Source organism: Thalassophryne amazonica, chromosome 15 (genome assembly GCF_902500255.1).
Source record: "Thalassophryne amazonica chromosome 15, fThaAma1.1, whole genome shotgun sequence".
NCBI classification, from domain to species: Eukaryota; Metazoa; Chordata; class Actinopteri; order Batrachoidiformes; family Batrachoididae; genus Thalassophryne; species Thalassophryne amazonica.
In genome coordinates, this window is record NC_047117.1 from 94,831,700 (window position 1) to 94,852,751 (window position 21,052).

The following is a 21,052-nucleotide window of genomic DNA, read 5'->3' on the forward strand; positions in this document are numbered from 1 at the left end:
GTATGTGTGTGTCTGTGTGTATATGTGTCTGTATGTGTGTGTGTGTGTGTCTGTATGTGTGTGTGTGTGTGTCTGTGTGTATATGTGTCTGTATGTGTGTGTGTGTGTGTCTGTGTGTATATGTGTCTGTATGTGTGTGTGTGTGTGTATGTATGTGTGTGTGTGTGTGTCTGTGTGTATATGTGTCTGTGTGTGTGTGTGTGTCTTTATGTGTCTGTGTGTGTGTGTGTGTGTCTTTATGTGTCTGTGTGTGTGTGTGTGTGTGTCTTTATGTGTGTGTGTGTGTGTGTGTGTGTGTGTGTGTGTGTGTGTGTGTGTGTGTCTGTGTGTATGCCTTATAAACACAGTGACAATGAAAATTCCACCAAAACAAACAGACGGTGTCACTTTGACCTCTGTGACCTGCAGGTGTCATGTTGTCTTTCCTCCTGAACCAATCACATCAACCTGAACTTTGACCTCGAGCCTGTTTTTCTTCTGCTGTTAGTTGGTTTATTTTGACTAAAATCCGTCACATCCATGGGCGCAATTTGGTGGGGGGACATGTCCCCCCCACCTTTTCAACCGGGGGGACACAATATGGTATGCCCCCCCCACCTTCTGACATATATGTGTGTACTTGAAACATGTTATGTCAGTCTTATGTGCAAACCATGTCAGAATAGTATCTTTGTTTCTGCAAGTTTGTATTTTTAGCAGCATTGACTTGTTTACACCTGTTTCTTCTTTGTCACATTCAGAATTTTCTGAGACTGCATTTGCCCAGATTTGAAACCAAAAATAGTTGCCTCTAGGGACTAGTGTCTACACATAAGTATCAATGGACCATATGCTAATTTACTGAATTCTGAAAGTTAGAAAAGGAAATCAGAAAAGCTATCTGGGACCTCAGAAAGCCCATCTGCAATTATTACTTGATCTCCAAAATCAGTCTGTGCAAGTGAAATTATGTTCAGTATGAGTGTTGTTATTAGTGCCACTTCGAAAATTAAATTCATGGTAAGTCATTTATCCTAAACTTATGATCTGTTGTTTTTTCAAACTTATGCAAAAACAAATCTTGAGAAAAAAATACAGTATGTGATAGTTAATAATTATTAAGAGCCTGTTCTTTCATATTTATAATAAATTTTACCACACTGCAGTTGTTTTTTTTAATGAAAATTCAACCTATCGTTCTTTTTGAGTTCTACACATGTGGTGATACCTTATTTACACCAGGATGTTAATAAAAATGCTGGCTGTTCTCAGAATAAAGTACTTATATCCACAGTTTCAAATTGCATAAGTCAAATGGTGTCCACTTTATGGTCTTCACAAAACATTAAAATTTCATTTCATTTATTTATTTATTTCATTCATTTAAAAAAAACAAAACAGAAAAGCAGAAATAAAGCATCTCCATTACCAGAATGAAAAGGAGCAGAGAGAAGAACAAGTCTTATATTTTCTGCCCCTTTTTACAATACAATCTTTCAATATCCAGCATCATTTTTCAACATTATTTAACAGATTGTATTTCTTTAACTTGTCACATACCACTGACTTATTTCATAATTATGACCATTATTAAATAGATTACATCTCTGACAGGTTACATTTTTAAACTTAAAACATTTTATACATTATTAACAAATTACATTTTTTTTAACTTCCTTACAGCCCACTAACTTATTTTATAGTTTCATACTTACTTAATACATCTAGTTTAATACGTTTTTTAAATAATTTAAGCAACCTTAATTCTTTAATTTCTTTGTTGAGATTGTTCCATAATTTTACACCATTTACTGCAATACTCCGTTCTTTTACTCTGGTTCTGTATCTTGGTTTTCTAAAGACTTCTATTCCTTTCAGTTTATAACTACTTACTCTTTTCTCAAACATATTTTGAATGTTTGTTGGTAAAGTTTTTTTATTTGCTTGGTACATTGTTTGTAATATTTTCAAATCGACCAAATCACGAAATTTAAGTACCCTGTACTTAATGAACAATGGATTAGATGGATCTCTAAAACCACTGTTGCTAATCACCCTTAAAGCCCTTTTCTGCAGAATAAACAAAGGTTGTATATAAGTTGTATATGTTGATCCCCAGATTTCTACACAATAAGTTAAATATGGGAAAATCAATGAATTGTACAATGTTAATAAACCATAACTATTTAATGAATATTTTACTTTATGCAAAACAGCAATGGCTTTCGCTATTTTTCCTTTTATGTAATTTATGTGCGACTTCCATGTAAGATCTTCATCAATTATGACTCCTAAAAATTTCATTTCTTTTACCCTTTGTATATCCATTCCATCTATTTGTAATGACACGTTTTTTTTTTTTTTTTTTGCTCTGTCATTAAACAATATGAAATTTGTCTTATTAATATTTAGTGACAGTCTGTTTATATCAAACCAATGCTTAACCTTTTCCAATTCTGTTTTTATCACTTGTGCTACTTCCTGTATATCTGATCCAAAGTAAAACAGCGTTGTATCATCAGCAAATAAAATGCGACCAAGCACATTAGATACATTCACAAAATCATTGATATACAAAATAAACAGTTTGGGTCCAAGTACTGATCCTTGTGGTACTCCATAAGCAATATTACACAATTCTGATTTGATATTATTTATCTGAACAAACTGTTTTGTGTTTTCTAAGTAGCTTTTTACCCACTGATGTGCAATACCTCTTATTCCATATTGTTGTAACTTGTGAAGCAATCTTGAGTGGTCAATAACATCAAAAGCTTTTTTCAAGTCAATAAAAATACTTACAAAATAATCCTTATTATCTATTGTTGTTGATATTTTCTCTATTAATTCCATAATTGCCATAGCTGTCGAATGTTTTGTTCTGAATCCATACTGAGCATTATTTAAAATATGATGTTTCTCAGTGAATTTATCCAACCTTGTCACAAAAACTTTTTCCATAATTTTAGAAAACTGTGGAAGCAATGATACTGGCCTGTAATTAGAGAATTTATGTTTGTCTCCATTTTTATATAATGGGACTACCTTGGCAATTTTCATTTCATCTGGAAAAATCCCTGTTGACAGAGACAGATTGCAAATATAAGTAAATGGTTCAATAACAGTTTCTATTATACTTTTTACAGTCATCATGTCTAAATCTTCATGGTCAGTTGATCTTTTGCTTACACACTTTTTTACAATATTTCTTATTTCATCTTTTTCCACATTGTCCAGGAAAATACTATTGACCGTATTTACCAATGTACATAATTTATCTTCTACTATTGGTTTATTTCCCACCAGACTTGATCCTACATTTGAAAAATAATCATTAAACCCATTTGCCACTTCTTTTATGTCATATATCTCTTTATTTTCTTTGACAAAGTAATTTGGAAAAGTTGCTTTCGCTCCATCACTTTCAATCACACTTTTTATAATTCCCCATGTTGCCCTCATATTATCTTTACTCTTATTTAATTGTTCACTATAATAATCTTTTTTTTTTGTTTCCTAATTATTGTCAATAGTTTATTTTTATATTTTTTGTATCTGTGTTCTGTTTCCTTTGTTTGCATTTTTAAAAAGCACCTGTATAAATAGTTTTTCTTTGCACAAGCATTTTTTATTCCCTTTGTCAGCCATGGTTTATTTACTCTTTTCTTACTAATTTCTATTAATTTACAGTTTTTATTATATGATTTCATCAATATTTTCATTAATGAGTTATATGCTACATTAACATCACTGACATAAACTTCTTTTCAATTTTGATTTTTAAGATCATATCTTAATGCCTCTAAGGCTTTTACTGACTTGTCTCTTTTAAAGTTTATAACAGTTTTTTTCTTGTACCTATTTTTATATTTAAATATTGAAAAGACTGGTAAATGATCACTAACATCTGTCGTCAAGATCCCATTCCTGATCATTTCATCTGTTCTATTTGTAAATATATTGTCGATTACCGTTGCACTTTGCGATGTGATTCTGGTTGGTTTTGTTATCAAGTGGAATAACCCCAAACTATACATTGAATTCACAAAATCACTTATTCTTTGGCAACTGGAGCTCTCTATGTTAATGTTAATAAAAAGCATTTTGTTTTTAATTTGATGGAATAACTCTATTATTCTATCTGTAAATTTCACAACACAAGTGTCTGGTGCTCTGTATACACAACTGATTAAAATATTTTTAGATGTTTCATGTACAAGTTCCACTGTTACAATTTCTATGACATCATTCATAATTGTCATTTCTTCTACAATTGTACATATCAGATCTTTATGTACAGAGCAACACCACCGCCCCTTTTATATCTTCTGTTCACAAAATACAGCTCATATCCCTCTATTTGAACATCAGCCATGAGATCATCATTAAGCCAAGATTCAGTGATTGCAACAATATTAAATTTATTTTTAAACTGATTTAAATAATCTTTTATTTGCGACATTTTACAATACAAGCTTCGACTGTTTATATGTAAGAGTGACAGGGTATCTTCTGCAATTTTTTCACTATTTAGCTGTTCTGCCGTATAATACTAGCAAACAATCGTTTTTAAGTCAAATATACTTTCATCAATATTAGTGTCTATGTCATATATTTTATCCTCTGTTTCCATGTTTGATCAGATTTTTTTTGGTCCAATTACCAACAGACGTCATATCTGATTGTCTATTCAGGTCTGTATTTCGTAAGGTCCTCCATGTTTTTGATTTGTATACCGTTTGTTCCTTCTTTTACTCTAATCCACACTCTACAATTCCAGACCCATGTAGCAACAATGTGTTTCTGTTTTTTAATAGTCTTGCTTCCCTAGCAATATCTGCATTTTTTTTGTTAAATGCTCATTTATATAGACACTTGTTCCTTTCAAATTCTTTGCCTGTCTTAATACTTCATTTTTATATTTTCTGCTTGTAAATCGTATAACAATGTTAGACAGTTTATTTTTTCTATCTTTAGTTGGAACAGTATAACAGTCTGATATTGTATCTTGATGGATGACAACACCTTTTTGATATAAAAAGTTGTAACTTGCTGTTCCAATGATTGTCGTTCTTCAGGTGGTGCATCCTCCCCACTGGTTCCACCAGAATCCACCACCCTTGCATATGTCCGATGCCTTGTTTCTAGTCCAGATATTATAACGTCATCTTTTCTAGTGAATTGTTCAAGTTCATCTACACGTTGTTCAAGTTTCTTAATGATCTTGTCCTTCTCTTTAAACAGTTTTTGGAGTTCTTTAATCTCCACCGTCAGCTTGTCTAAATTAGACATGTCTTTTAATATCTGGTTTATTGAGGTCTTTATCTCCTCTATATTTTCCTCAAGTTTCTCCGTTTTCTTGGGTGGTGCCATGTTAACTATCGTGGCTTAGTATGGCCACTGTTAATTGCAAAAAACAATTTTCACCCGTAACCTCCACCACCACAGGTCCGGTCACCGCACACCAACCCTCCCCGTTGCTAACCTCGTTCACAGGCGCCCCCAGCCTCGGTCATAGCCGCTGCTAGCCACGGATGTAGCCGCCATCAGCCAGGAATGTAGCCGCAGGCGGCCTCAGATGTTACCGCCGCCAGCCTCGGTTACTGTTAAATTACTGTTCTGGATGCTCAGAATGAATCTGAGATTATCTAGAAACCGTTGGCTTCTGGGGGCCTAAAGCGGCCCCCAGACCCCCGGCCTATGGGCTTCGGCCCTGTGGGCCTGCACTTTGTCCCCCCACTTTCTAGTTCTACACTGCACCCTTGGTCACAACAAACTTCAAACTCACTCAACCACATAACCTTAACCTGCTTAAACCTCACCACAGGTTATCTTCACACACCAACACGTTACTTCCAGTGTTGCCAGATACCACAAATAATACAAGCATTTCTCTTTAAAGAATAAATTCACAGTGACTTGAACTCAAAACAACCACTTTGGAAATAATTTTTATTTATTTATTTATTTTGCATTATCACTTTATATTATGCAAATATTCAAACAAACAAAAATAGTAACAATAATAAAAATAATAAATACTTTCATAAGTAATAATGGATGTATTTATTCCTAAAACAACTACAAGTTTACAGTCACTGAACTTCTTTTAATCATTTTTAACAGAAATAGTCGTTGACATGAATTGTGAAATGTTTTGATTTTAGACATTAGAGGCTAAACTTTTAAATCTTTCTCTGCATTAATAGTTAATAGAATTAATTACATTCATACATTATTTGTGATCCTTTAGAAATGTATTTATTTTTACAAATTCCACACAAAGTTGTCATGTTTATACCTTAATTTTAGAAATTGAAGTCCTAAAATTAAGAAGAAATTTTAACTTCAGCTTGAATAAGTAATTTTCATTCAGGGCCAATAGGGGGCAGGTTTCCTTTGCAGACACTGACTGCAGCAGGTGGTTTCAGTGATGAACTCATCAGCTCACCAACCACCTGCATGTCCTCCCTCAGCACATCCATAAACCTTCTCTTTGGTCTCCCTCTTCTCCTCCTGCCTGGTGGCTCCATCCTCAGCATCCTTCTCCCTATATACCCTGAGTCCCCCCCCTGCACATGTCCAAACCATCTCATTCTCTCCTCTCTGACTTTGTCTCCAAACCGTCCCACCTGAGCTGTAAACTTTCCCCTTCACTCTTGCTGATATTCTTCAGTCACAAATCACTCCTGCCACCTTTCTCCACCCACTCCACCCTGCCTGCACTCTCTTCTTCACCTCTCTACCACACTCTCCATTACTTTGAACAGTTGACCCCAAATATTTAAACTCATCTACTTTCACCACTTCTACTCCTTGTAACTGCACTATTCCACTGGGCTCCCTCCCATTCACACACATGGACTCAGTCTTGCTTCTACTGACTTTCATTCCCCTTCTCTCCAAAGCATATCTCCACCTCTCCAGACTAGACTCAACTTGCTCTCTACTCTCACTACAGATCACAATGTCATCTGCAAACATCATAGTCCATGGGGACTCCTGTCTGATCTCATCTGTCAACCTGTCCATCACCACTGCAAACAAGAAAGGACTCAGAGCTGATCCTTGGTGTGATCCCACCTCCACCTTGAATGGGTCTGTCATTCCGACTGCGCATCTTACTGCTGTCACACTATTCTTGTTCTTCTCCTGCACTACCCTAACATACTTTTCTGCCACTCCAGACGTCAATAATATTCAGATATACGAGTAAGTAATAATTAAAGACAACAACAATATTTTGGAAGTAACCCCCCCAACTTACCTTACCTGAAAATCTGGTCATGTTTTCTGCATAAATAAATGTTATCTATTCTTTGTGCTCAAATGCCAAAGCAGGGGCGAATCCAGATAGAATGGGGGCGTGGGGCAAGGATGTGCCCCCCCCCACAACACCCCTATATTAAAGGTCCAGTTTTGAAGTCGTTTTTTACTACAACTACTAATACTACTTAAAATAATAATAATTTTGACAAGTAAAATGTTTAGAGAGAATTTAAATGTTAGAAAAATGTTAGAAAGAATTTAATAGTTACATTTATAAACAATGTAGGTTAGAAATGGCAAGTTTTACTGTTACAGTGCTGTCAACAGTTAAATATGAGGTCAAGAAAGAGGTCTTTATTTTACTTTTTATAAAACAAGTATTTATTTTCATTGAAGCCAAGAAAGGGTGACTATAAAGTGAGTTTTGGCAAAACAGGTATCATTGTCATGTTGAGGTGGCAGAGGGTTGTTGTCAGCAGCTGGGGAAAGTAACTAAAAAAGTAACTAAAAAAGTAACTAGAAAGTAACTAAAAAGTAACTAGTAATCTAACTTACTTTTACAATTGAGTAATAAGTAAAGTAACTAAGTTACTTTTTGAAGGAGTAATCAGTAATCAGTAATTGGATTACTTTTTCAAAGTAACTGGCAACACTGTTGTGAAGTGTGATTCAGTTTTTGTGGATCCCCGATTACACGCATTCATCGTATCGCTCACTTATGCAATATTGAGATATTCTGAGCGCTGCACTGAGTCATTGCGCACTCCCGCTCCTGTCGGTTTCCTGTCGGTGTTTGGTCACAGCACCCCCCCCCCCCCCCATACCCCCCACCCCCGCTCGTCAAAATGCATAGAACAACACTGCCATCTACTGGATGGAAATGTGAATAGCGGTTTAGATATTTGTGAAACTCGACAAGTTTTGCGCTCAGAATGTCTCAATATTGCGTAAGTGAGCGACACGATGAATGCGTGTAATCGGGGATCCACAAAAACTGAATCACACTTCACAAACAGAATTTTCAGTTTTGCAAATGTTTTTTTTTAACAAATGAAAAAATCATATATTTACAAATACATAATTATTTGTAAAAACCCACACACAAGTTACAAATCAGACCTTTGTGTTTGTGGATCACAAAGCACGTGTACAAATCAAGGGATATTTGTAAATCAGCCTCTGCATTTGCAGGTATTAATGAGACAAATTTAACTCCATAATCTTGGAGTGTTTTGTATTTGATTTGATTTTATTAATGTGTGCTCAGTATTAGTGTCCTGACAAATTTAACTCCATAGAGTCTGTGTGCAGAATAAATTCATTAATTCATTCAAAAATCAAGGCAATCCGAAGTGGCTTCAAATAAGTAGATCTGGCAACAGGTGCCAGCTTCGCCGCGCCAACTGTCGAGTGTGCTGATGTAATTGGGCGTGGCTGAGGCAAAGCCCCGCCCAAATACTACCGTCTCATGTGTTAATTGGGCAACAGAGTGGGCTCCCTCTGCTCTGATTGGTTGGTTGTAGCACATGTACGTTGAGGGACGAAATAGCCACGTTGACAAAAACATTCGTGGGGTTTATTTTAAGTCTTTTTTCCCTGAATGCCGGTAATTAACGGGAACGTCGTCAGTTTGTGTCTGCTGTTGGAGTAGCAGCAGCGATACTTATTAGAAGGTAACTATGTTTTTATGATCCGGAAACCTTCTTTTGTCTTCATTCTCTGAAGCTAACGGCAGCTAGCTGGACGAGCTAACGGTCACCACATAAAATAATCCTTTTATTTAATGTTTTTACGGTAATAATCGGACCGGAGCGTCCGGCTGCAGAGAGCCAAATGTCAGGTTTTTAAATTTTCAGCCACATTTCTCCATTTGGATCTGAATCCTGATCACTGAGGTGTGTGTGTGTGTGTGTGTGTGTGTGTGTGTGTGTGTGTGTGTGTGTGTGTGTGTGTGTGTGTGTGTGTGTGTGTGTGTGTGTGTGTGTGTGTGTGTGTGTGTCCGTCCGTGTGTGTGTCCGTCCGTGTGTGTGTGTGTCCGTGTGTGTGTGTCCGTCCGTGCTTTACGGAGGGCTTTTTTATAGAGCAACAAACTCTTTTTCCAGGCTAAGTGAAGATCTTCTAAATTAGTGAGACGCCATTTCCTCTCCAACTTACGGGTTATCTGCTTTAAGCTACGAGTTTGAGAGTTATACCACGGAGTCAGACACTTCTGATTTAAAGCTCTCTTTTTCAGAGGAGCTACAGCATCCAAAGTTGTCTTCAATGAGGATGTAAAACTATTGACGAGATACTCTATCTCCCTTACAGAGTTTAGGTAGCTACTCTGCACTGTGTTGGTATATGGCATTAGAGAACATAAAGAAGGAATCATATCCTTAAACCTAGTTACAGCGCTTTCTGAAAGACTTCTAGTGTAATGAAACTTATTCCCCACTGCTGGGTAGTCCATCAGAGTAAATGTAAATGTTATTAAGAAATGATCAGACAGAAGGGAGTTTTCAGGGAATACTGTTAAGTCTTCAATTTCCATACCATAAGTCAGAACAAGATCTAAGATATGATTAAAGTGGTGGGTGGACTCATTTACTTTTTGAGCAAAGCCAATAGAGTCTAATAATAGATTAAATGCAGTGTTGAGGCTGTCATTCTCAGCATCTGTGTGGATGTTAAAATCGCCCACTATAATTATCTTATCTGAGCTAAGCACTAAGTCAGACAAAAGGTCTGAAAATTCACAGAGAAACTCACAGTAACGACCAGGTGGACGATAGATAATAACAAATAAAACTGGTTTTTGGGACTTCCAATTTGGATGGACAAGACTAAGAGTCAAGCTTTCAAATGAATTAAAGCTCTGTCTGGGTTTTTGATTAATTAATAAGCTGGAATGGAAGATTGCTGCTAATCCTCCGCCCCGGCCCGTGCTACGAGCATTCTGACAGTTAGTGTGACTCGGGGGTGTTGACTCATTTAAACTAACATATTCATCCTGCTGTAACCAGGTTTCTGTAAGGCAGAATAAATCAATATGTTGATCAATTATTATATCATTTACCAACAGGGACTTAGAAGAGAGAGACCTAATGTTTAATAGACCACATTTAACTGTTTTAGTCTGTGGTGCAGTTGAAGGTGCTATATTATTTTTTCTTTTTGAATTTTTATGCTTAAATAGATTTTTGCTAGTTATTGGTAGTCTGGGAGCAGGCACCGTCTCTACGGGGATGGGGTAATGAGGGGATGGCAGGGGGAGAGAAGCTGCAGAGAGGTGTGTAAGACTACAACTCTGCTTCCTGGTCCCAACGCTAGACAGTCACAGTTTGGAGGATCCAAGAAAATTGGCCAGATTTCTAGAAATGAGAGCTGCTCCATCTAAAGTGGGATGGATGCCGTCTCTCCTAACAAGACCAGGTTTTCCCCAGAAGCTTTGCCAATTATCAATGAAGCCCACCTCATTTTTTGAACACCACTCAGACAGACAGCAATTCAAGGAGAACATGTGGCTAAACATGTCACTCCCGGTCTGATTGGGGAGGGGCCCAGAGAAAACTACAGAGTCCGACATTGTTTTTGCAAAGTTACACACCGATTTAATGTTAATTTTAGTGACCTCCGATTGGCGTAACCGAGTGTCATTACTGCCGACGTGAATTACAATCTTATCAAATTTATGTTTAGCCTTAGCCAGCAGTTTCAAATTTCCTTCAGTGTCGCCTGCTCTGGCCCCCGGAAGACAATTGACTATGGTTGCTGGTGTCGCTAACTTCACATTTCTCAAAACAGAGTTGCCAATAACCAGAGTTTGATCCTCGGCGGGTGTGTCGCCGAGTGGGGAAAAACGGTTAGAGATGTGAACGGGTTGGCGGTGTACATGGGGCTTCTGTTTAGGGCTACGCTTCCTCCTCACAGTCACCCAGTCAGCCTGCTTTCCCGGCTGCTCGGGATCTGCCGGAGGGGAACTAACGGCGGCTAAGCTACCTTGGTCCGCACCGACTACAGGGGCCTGGCTAGCTGTAGAATTTTCCACGGTGCGGAGCCGAGTCTCCAATTCGCCCAGCCTGGCCTCCAAAGCTACGAATAAGCTACACTTATTACAAGTACCGTTACTGCTAAAGGAGGCCGAGGAATAACTAAACATTTCACACCCAGAGCAGAAAAGTGCGGGAGAGACAGGAGAAGCCGCCATGCTAAATCGGCTAAGAGCTAGTAGCTACGCTAAGCTAGCGGATTCCTAAAAACACACAAAGTGAATAATGTGTAAATAATTTAGAGGTGATTCAGCAGGAGTGCTTTAGTTAAGGCACGTAAAGATTACACTGGGAAACAAATCGTTATCTAGATAACTAGATCAATCTAACTGCACAGATTAAACAGCTAACAGATACAGAAAAACACCGCTGTGCTCCGGAACAGGAAGTGATACAATACCGCAGTGAGAGCCAACCACCAGTAGAGGCAGTCAACAAGTCACCGTCCAGTGTTTTTACAATTACAAATTATACAGTTTTAATAAACTGTATAATTTGTGAGTTTTGTACAAATGGTGCTTCATGAAATGATTGTTACTCTGTTACTGGATTAAAAACAACACGATCAGCTGTTTTTAATGTTGATTTTGTCTGTTTTGTGTCATAAGTTGAATCTCGTTGCAGCCCTGTTCCACAGAGCGCTGTTTCTTCCAAATGAGCACATTGGGTGCATTTTAAAGTGTCACAGTAACATCATCGGCACCAGTTTTGAAATTGGGGTGAAATGTTTGAGCTGCTCACAAATTTCATCTTGATTCGCCAAATCGGCGTCATGACGCGGCCACTTCCGGGTGTTCGTGGTCTTGTTCAGGACTGTGGCTGCACACTGCCCCTAGTGGTTGGATTGCGTGTAACTGTAATTAGGACAGTTAAATGCAGAGGACACGTTTCACTGTATGTATATATGTGCAATGACCATAAAGCCTCTGTTCTAAAAGGAGCAACGGCGTGTTTTTGGCTGCAGGTCCGAGCGGCTGCTTCATCCGGCGCCATGAGTGTGGGCTTCATTGGCGCGGGTCAGCTGGCTCACGCGCTGGTCAAAGGGTTCACAGCTGCAGGTCAGTTCATGAGACACTTTGATTCATGTTAAAGCTTTGTGATGTTATAAAGCAAAATTTGGATGTGTTCAGAATCCAGAGAGACTGAAGGTCGTGATCACGTGACCTCACTCCTCCTCTGAGGCTCTGCAGAGCTAAAACCCACCAAGTGTTCCAAAGCATTTGTGGAAACTCAGTCTTTGGTCCTGGTTTGAATTCCTGACAGTGATTCAGTTCATTTGTCAAAGGACCCGTTTAAAGTCTAGTTCGCTGGTCACAGTGGTTAACGGTAAAATTCATCATGAAAAATCCAAATGATCCACACAGCCACAGCGCGCTCAGCCAGAAGAAAATTTTATTAAACAGAAAAAAATCAAGTAACGTTTTGGGCAAATGCCCTTCGTCAGACTGTATATTCGGGGCCGCGCACCTGTCTAAGTATTGCCAAAATCATAGATTGCTCCCAGCTGGAGACAATCAAACAAATTAAAAACATCTGGTCCAATTATCTGTTGCAAACATCCTCACATGTAAACAAGAGCAATCAGATAAATAAACGCAAAACTATTAGACAAAAGAGAGAGAAAAAACAGACAGACACTAATACTGAGCACACATTAATAAAATCAAATAAAATACAAAACACTCCAAGATTATGGAGTTAAATTTGTCTCATTAATACCTGCAAATGCAGAGGCTGATTTACAAATATCCCTTGATTTGTACACGTGCTTTGTGATCCACAAACACAAAGGTCTGATTTGTAACTTGTGTGTGGGTTTTTACAAATAATTATGTATTTGTAAATATATCATTTTTTCATTTGTTAAAAAAAAAAAAAATTGCAAAGCTGAAAATTCTGTTTGTGAAGTGTGATTCAGTTTTTGTGGATCCCCGATTACACGCATTCGTGTCGCTCGCTTACGCAATATTTGAGACATTCTGAGCGCAAAACTTCAGTCGAGTTTCACAAATATCTAAACCGCTATTCACATTTCCATCCAGTAGATGGCAGTGTTGTTCTATGCATTTTGACGAGCGGGGATGGGGGGTATGGGGGGGGAGTGCTGCGACCAGAAACGGACAGGAAACAACGGGAGCGTGCAATGACTCAGTGCAGCGCTCAGAATGTCTCAATATTGCATAAGTGAGCGATACGATGAATGCGTGTAATCGGGGATCCACAAAAACTGAATCACACTTCACAAACAGAATTTTCAGTTTTGCAAATGTTTTTTTTTTTTTAACAAATGAAAAAAAACAATATATTTACAAATACATATTTATTTGTAAAAACCCACACACAAGTTACAAATTGGAAATTTGTGTTAGTGGATCGCAAAGCACGTGTACAAATCAAGGGATATTTGTAAATCAGCCTCTGTGCATTTGCAGGTATTAATGAGACAAATTTAACTTCATACAAGATAATCAAAAGGGCAAAAGTACAAACCAAACAATCAATACACCGTATACCAAAAAAAAAAATCACAAACGGTTTCAAATCAAAATCCTCATTTAAACCCTTAGGAAAACGTGTACTAAGAGTATAAATCCAAAAAGCTACTCTTTTCAGAAGCAAACTGTTAACATCTCCACCACGATTGTTGAGTTGTACAGGTTCTGTACCCAAGTATCAGACTCAACTCACATGATGGTTCTTCACAGAAAAATGCACAGCCACAGGACTTTTGTTATCAGGATTATAGATTTTAGATCTATGCTCTGAAATTCTTGTTTTTAGAAACCTTGTTGTTTTTCCAATGTAATGACACGGTGGATCAGTGGTTAGCACTGTTGCCTCACAGCTAGATGGTCACAGGTTTACTTCCCACCTGGTCCTTCCAGTGTGGAGTTCTCCTTGTGTCTGTGTGGGTTCTCTCCAGTTTCCTGTCACTGTGTGTGTGTGTGTGTGTGTGTGTGTGTGTGTGTGTGTGTGTGTGTGTGTGTGTGTGTGTGTGTGTGTGTGTGTCATAACACTCTTCTTTCTTCTTCTGATGACGATGAGTTTGTGTTCAGGTGTGATCGCCGCTCACAGGATCACAGCCAGCTCTCCAGAGTCCGAGCTGCCCACCGTGTCGGCACTCAGGGTAAGTGCTTTGGTTCCTGACATGTTGTTGTTATTATTGTTATTAATAATGATGATGATAATAAGAATGATGCGATTTAAATTTTTAATAATAGTAATATAATTATCTTTTTATTTATTGTATTCAAGTCGTACCGAAGCAAAAGTTGCACAGTCTTCTAAATTAGTAAACAAACTGAATTTATACACGGTAAAAATACGATTTCACCACATGACCACGATCATGATTCTGCTATATAACCAGCAGGGGGCAGTATCTTAACACTTCTAAAATTGACAGAATTTCAGAGTGTTATGATGACATCACTGCATCATCACAGTAAATGTTTAGTACGTCCGCTGAGCGGTTTGTGAGCTCGTCCGCCTGCCGGAGGCGCTGCTCCGCAGTGGGCGCTTCGATCAGTCCTACAGGGACTGACTTCAGGTTCTGCAGGGTCTCCTGAAGGTCTCGGAGCGCCTGAGGAGTGAGCGACAGTGACGTTTTGTTTCCTTCTGTCGCCTGCAGAAAATGGGCGTGAACCTGACGACGAGTAACAAAGAGACGGTTCAGAAGAGCGACGTGCTTTTTCTGGCCGTGAAGCCACACATCATCCCCTTTGTTCTGGATGAGGTGGGGCCGGACATCGAGGACCATCATCTCATCGTGTCGTGCGCTGCAGGCGTCACCATCAGCTCCATTGAGAAGGTCAGCGCCTTCTCACCGCTCGGCTGCGTTCACATTCTCCTCTGAAGTGATTTTGATCTTTTTTTTCTCTGTTTGTCTGCAGGTAATTTAACCAGCAGCTCACCTGGAAGTTCTCCTTCTGTGGATTTCTGTTCAAACCCTCATCAGATTGTTTTTGTTGACAGTCATGTGACACATAATTACAAATATTTACTCAACTAATTTCATTTCATTATTGTTATAACTTTACTGGCAAAAATCATTCAAACCATGTCTCTGTGGTTAAAAAAAAAAAAAAACTTTACTCCTGTATCTGACTCACAAGCTCCTCCCTCTTACATGTTACCGTGGAAATGGAGCCACACAAGACTTTTCTTTTTTTTTTTTTTGACTGGTTTTCTGTAAATTGACAGAAGCTGCTTCAGTATCGTCCAGCTCCTAAAGTCATGAGGTGTATGACCAACACGCCAGTGGTGGTGAGAGAGGGCGCCACCGTGTACGCCACGGGAACGCACGCCCAGGTAAGAGGGCGGAAACACACAAACCACAATAAACACAAACCTTTAATTAAGCTGAAATGAACCTTTTCTGTCCAGCACAGAATATCGTCATGGTTACGTCTGTGTGTGTGTGTGAGGACGTGTTCTTGGCACTTGATACTTGCACCTTTGATACCTCCTTTGTTTGGTTTGTTTTTTTCTACTAAAGCGTCCTCATGTTGACGTTTCCTCACACAGAGGACATCGTCAGTCTGTCCACTACGGTGACATGAATACAAATGTCTTAATTGGGGAGCTAATTAACATGAAGAGTTAAAGAGCCGCAACTCCGGAGACGACTTCAAAGTGTGTTGATGATGTCATAAAGTTACTGCAGAAAGGAAGCATCCAAACGTCTCCGGCTCCCTCTGCACCGACGCGTGGATTTAAAGACAGTAACCGTGACCTGTCCTCGTGTCTCAGGTGGAGGACAGCTCGCTGCTGGAGCAGCTGATGGCCAGCGTGGGTTTCTGCACGGAGGTGGAGGAGGACCTGATCGACGCCGTCACCGGCCTGAGCGGGAGCGGCCCCGCCTATGTAAGTCACTGTGCATGTGCACGTGCACGTCGGTCTGGAAAGAAGAATCGATCACCTTCAGTTTGAATGTTTCTGCTGAAGCTTAAAAAAAGCAGCACCAGTTTAGTTTCCTTCCTGTGAGGTTCATGTGTTTTTGATGAACAGCTGCGCGCCGTGCACAGCGCCGTGCACTGGCTGTGCTAATGTTGACGTGTTTGTCGTTCTTGCAGGCGTTCACGGCGTTGGACGCGCTTGCAGACGGTGGTGTGAAGATGGGTCTGCCCCGGAGGCTCGCCATCCGACTCGGCGCTCAGGCGCTGCTGGTCAGTGTGCTGGTTCTTGACCTTTTAACCTCGTCGTTACTAAACGGGTGTGTGTGTGTGTGTGTGTGCAGGCGTGTTCCAGCGACTGAACAGCAGCCACGTGGTCATTGGTTCCGTTTCTGACTCTGTCAACCACATAATGTTGTTAAAGTGCAGGAAACGTCCTCACGTCAAAGTTTGTTTCCGTGACTCTGAGGACGGCACGTTAGCATTAGTGTTAGCATTAGCATGTGCAGACACAAGTGTGAACCCAAAACCCAACCTGCTTCTGAACCCTCTCTGTTCTCTGTTGATCTCAGGGTGCAGCTAAGATGCTGCTGGACTCGGACCAGCATCCCGGCCAGCTGAAGGACAATGTGTGCTCACCAGGGGGCGCCACCATCCACGCCCTGCATGTCCTGGAGAGCGGCGGCTTCCGCAGCCTTTTGATAAACGCTGTCGAGGCTTCGTGCAAACGGACATGGTGAGTCCATCCGAACCCAGACTATGCTCAGAACTGGGTCCAGAAATTCCAAACCTGAGGACTGGACAAGACCTGAATCTGGTTCCAGCTCCACCAGATCATGTTTCACACTCGCTTTTGGGTCTCTGTTTGCTCACTGGTTCTGGTTCTTGACTCTGACAGGGAGCTGCAGTTCCTGGCGGATCAGGAGCAGATCTCTCCGACAGCCATCAAGAAAACAACCCTGGACAAAGTCCTGCAGCAGCCCGGCGTGGCTAACGCTAACGGCAGCACGGGACTCGGCCTGCTCAACGCTCGCGGCTCTGTCCTCAAAAAGAACTGAGTGCACACACACACACACACACTCAGGGGGGTGTTAAAAAAAAACCTCCACCCAGATGAACTTTTCAAATAATTTGTCCGTAACATGAAGGCAGCGCCGCGTACGACCAGAACAGGTGCATTCTGGGTCTCATGATGCAGAAATGCACATTCGTCTGTATGTTGACGTTGGGATTTGACGTGGCGTCGTTTAATGGTGATGACCCTCAGTGCCATCACAGGACACGTCACACTGCTAAATACGAGGTCTGTCCAAAAAGTATCAGACCTTTTTTATTTTTTCAAAAACCATATGGATTTGAATCGTGTGCTTGCATGAGCCAACCTTGAACCTTCATGCGCATGCGTGATTCTTTTCACGCCCGTCGGTTGCATCATTCGCCTGTGAGCAGGCTTTGAGTGAGCACTGATCCTCCCCTCTCGTTAGAGTTTCATTGCGAGGTGGAACGATTTGGAGCTTTGCTGCATCAAATTTTTCCAGAAACTTGGAGAGACAGCCAGGTGGAAACCATTCGGAAGATTCAGACGGCTTTCGGTGACGATCTTATGGGCATCACACAGATTAAGGAGTGTTAGAACTGGTTTAAAGACGGTGCACAATGGCGGAGGGTGCGTCGCGCTCCAAGCGGCCATCGACAGGCTGAAACGACCAGATCATTTCCAAAGTGAACGCTGTATTGATCCGGGACGTCGTCTGACTACCAGACAAATTGCAGAAGAGGTGGACATCAGCACTTTTTCGGCACATTCCACTGTTACAGGAGATTTTGTAATGAAAGACATGCGGAAGTTGGAAGTCTCAGGACATGTTGTGACATGTCCAGCTCTTACACAATTCCTCGGATACTCACTCGACTGAAAAGCCACCGAAAGCCGTTTGAATCTTCCGAATGGTTTCCACCTGGCTGTCTCTCACAGTTTCTGGAAAAATTAGATTCAGCGCTTCTCCAATCGTTCAGACATTTTCCTCGAAATGAAAATCCAACGAGGAGGGAGGACCAGTGCTCACTCAAAGTCTACTCACAGGCGAATGATGCAACCGACAGGCGTGAAAAAACTCACGCATGCACACGAAGGTTCAAGGTTGGCTCATGCAAGCACATGATTCAAATCCTTAAGGTTTTTGAAAAAAATAAAAAGGTCTGATACTTTTTGGACAGACCTTGTATGTGCCGTAAAGTTTTCAGCATAAATAAACTCAGTATTGTGGTTTTTTTTTTTTCCCAGTTTATTTATTTATTTATCAGACTTAACGACTGAACGAACTTTTTGATTTTGTTTTGATTTTAGGCGGCGACTGTACACGCGTCTCAGTGTCGGTAATATAAAACCGTTTGTCCGCAGAGCTTCAGATTGGTCGTGATTACGACGCACCTTTACGTTTCCGTCTTTAGCATCACGATCTTGAACATACTTATCCATTTTTCACTAAACTGTTGTCTTTTTGAGACTTAAAGAAAAATAAATCTTTCATGTAGTCAATTGGGATTCAAACCTGTGACATAGTGGTGTTTATTGTAGCGGCGGTCTGTGTTATTGGCCGCGCGGCGCTAAAGCCTTTGTGAGAACGTGTGTGTTGAACGGCGTCACACAGGAAGTAACGCGTCACTTTGTGCCGTCGGCATCTTCAGCTTCATCACTACAGTGAGACAAATCAGTAAATGCAAATTAATTAATTAATTTTTTTTATTCTGTCTCTGACAGTTGAAGTGAACCGATGATGAAAATTACAGACCTCTCCGTTCTTTGTAGGTGGGAAAATCTGCAAAATCGACCGTGGATCAAGTATTTATTTGTTGTATTTTATCGCCTTACAATCTTGCATTTATTGTCAGTGTGACGCTGAACAGAGGGGGCGGAGCCACGAGTTTGATGGAGTGGCTCATTTAATTTTAGTAGCTACGTGCTAACTAACAAATGGCTTATTTGGCGGGTCGTCGCCTCGACGTGTAACAGGTAGATGATTTTTATGATGAATGACTTCCTGCCAATTTGATGATTTTTGAACAGTTTATATGATTTTATAAAATGTGTCATGATGCAGCGATGCATCAGAGGTCACCAAAGTTCACCCAGCAGTTAATAGGTCACCTGACCTTTCAACTCTAATGTGACCGCAGCGTTAATCAGTTGTGACTTGAACTCTGACCTGATGGCCACATTTATCAAATGGTTGTTTTAAATTCCAGTCAGTTGTCATGGAAACCACCATTTAAATTTTTATGGTCAAAATATTTCAGTGATTTGATTGGTCCGTCACTTTCTAAGGGGGCGGGGCTTTTTATTGTTTTTTACCTATGAAATTGATTTTTTTTTTCTTTAATGATTAATTCATCAGTTTCACTGTAAAATGTCCATCCTCTCTATTTTACACTAGTAAAGTTTTCTCTTTTAAATGAATGAAGATTGTGTCAAAGATAAAATGTTAGTTTGTTTTTTGTTTTTTTTTCTCAGCATTTACAATAAAAAAAAAAAAAAATAAATTAAAATGATGAAAACAAAGAAACACATTTAATAAAAACAAACGACATCATGTTTGTTTGTTGGTTGGTTTCTGCTCAGACTCTGGTCTCTGTGGGTTTACTGTGGACCTGCCTGAGGATCTGGAGGCCCGACAACAGTTTGTAGCTGATCTGGACCAAATGTCCATGTGCGCTGACATGTCTGGCCTCTGTCCACATGTCAAACAAAATGTGTCCTCTCCTTCACTTCCTGATGGATTTTGATGGTGATGGTTTTCTTGGATTCCGGTTCCATATGAACCTGGGCTGGAGGACCTTGAGCCAAAAATCATTTTAAATGTAAAACTACATTTCAAGCTAGTAAAGACTTCTGTGTAATCTTTAAAACATGAATATGCTTCGATTTGTGTGATCTCTTTCCTGTCGGAGCGTGTGGAAGCTACTTTGGTCAGTTCAGGTCAAAACAGCTGAATTCTCCACTTTTCAAATGAGAAATTAAAATTTCACTTAATCTGGAAAATAACACGGTTACAAATCAGGCGTGGATATTATGTTTACAATGCAGAAGTTGCACGTTGAGACGCTGCCACAGGCAGACCGCTTCCAGGCCGTAGTGACGGTACAACAAGGCCTCGCCAGGAATGTTTTTCTGAGCCCACTAGATGTCAGTGTTGATGCAAAGAAAGGCTCCAAAAAAACTGAAGTGCATCAACATCGCAGAAACTCCACAGCGCCCCCCCACTGCGTCTACATGTAAAACTAGTGAGATGTGGAACTGAAGTTCACCGAACCCGAGTGTCTTTGGAAGTGGGAGGAGCCAGAGCACATGAACCCATGTGACCATGGAGAGAACCAGGTGGGAACAGAACCTGGAACCTACAGTGAGAACCACTAAGACATGTCCATGTGATAAATGATTCCCTGCAACAATCCCAGACATGTCCAGTACGGGGCAAATGGTAAACACTGTATTAAAAAAAACATTTTGTCAATTTGGTTCAACAAGTTCTGACTTGGAACACAACCGTGTTTGGGTGATTCTTTAACTACGGGCACTATTGGCCTTGTAAATGTAATTTCCACCACACCATTGCCTTACAATATAAAGCGCCTTGGGGCAACTGTTTGTTGTGATTTGGCGCTATATACATGTGCTCTGATGTCACTGTTTATCTCCATAGAAACTACCCAAACAATCTTTTATACAAACTGTTAAAGGGACATTACAGTGTTGTGGTGGAAATTACAGCAATAGTGTGGGACAACTACATTTTGTTTAAAAAAAATCAACAGTTGTATGACATTGAATACCCCAATTATGTTTTGATTATTTTACTGATATTTTATTCAGAGATATTTTAA

General features: G+C 40.0%; 1 protein-coding gene across 1 annotated transcript; it reads left to right on the forward strand.

Moving 5' to 3' along the window:
- The first annotated feature begins 8,785 nt into the window (after positions 1-8,785).
- Positions 8,786-17,558, forward strand: LOC117526072 (pyrroline-5-carboxylate reductase 1, mitochondrial-like). The gene is made up of 9 exons (XM_034188083.1): positions 8,786-8,921; positions 12,241-12,334; positions 14,333-14,403; positions 14,908-15,087; positions 15,480-15,587; positions 16,029-16,142; positions 16,352-16,444; positions 16,744-16,907; positions 17,070-17,558. The coding sequence occupies exons 2-9, from the start codon at positions 12,268-12,270 to the stop codon at positions 17,227-17,229; spliced, it is 957 nt and encodes a 318-aa protein (XP_034043974.1). The 5' UTR covers positions 8,786-8,921; positions 12,241-12,267; the 3' UTR covers positions 17,230-17,558.
- The last annotated feature ends 3,494 nt before the right edge of the window (positions 17,559-21,052 follow it).

What these genes read in the sequence shown, in the direction of transcription:
- LOC117526072 (XM_034188083.1), top strand. Translation starts at nt 12,268, where the DNA reads ATGAGTGTGGGCTTCATTGGCGCGGGTCAGCTGGCTCACGCGCTGGTC. An exon ending in CCATCAGCTCCATTGAGAAG is followed by an intron (nt 15,088 to 15,479) that starts GTCAGCGCCTTC and finishes GTAAATTGACAG; the next exon opens with AAGCTGCTTCAGTATCGTCC. An exon ending in GCTTCGTGCAAACGGACATG is followed by an intron (nt 16,908 to 17,069) that starts GTGAGTCCATCC and finishes TGACTCTGACAG; the next exon opens with GGAGCTGCAGTTCCTGGCGG.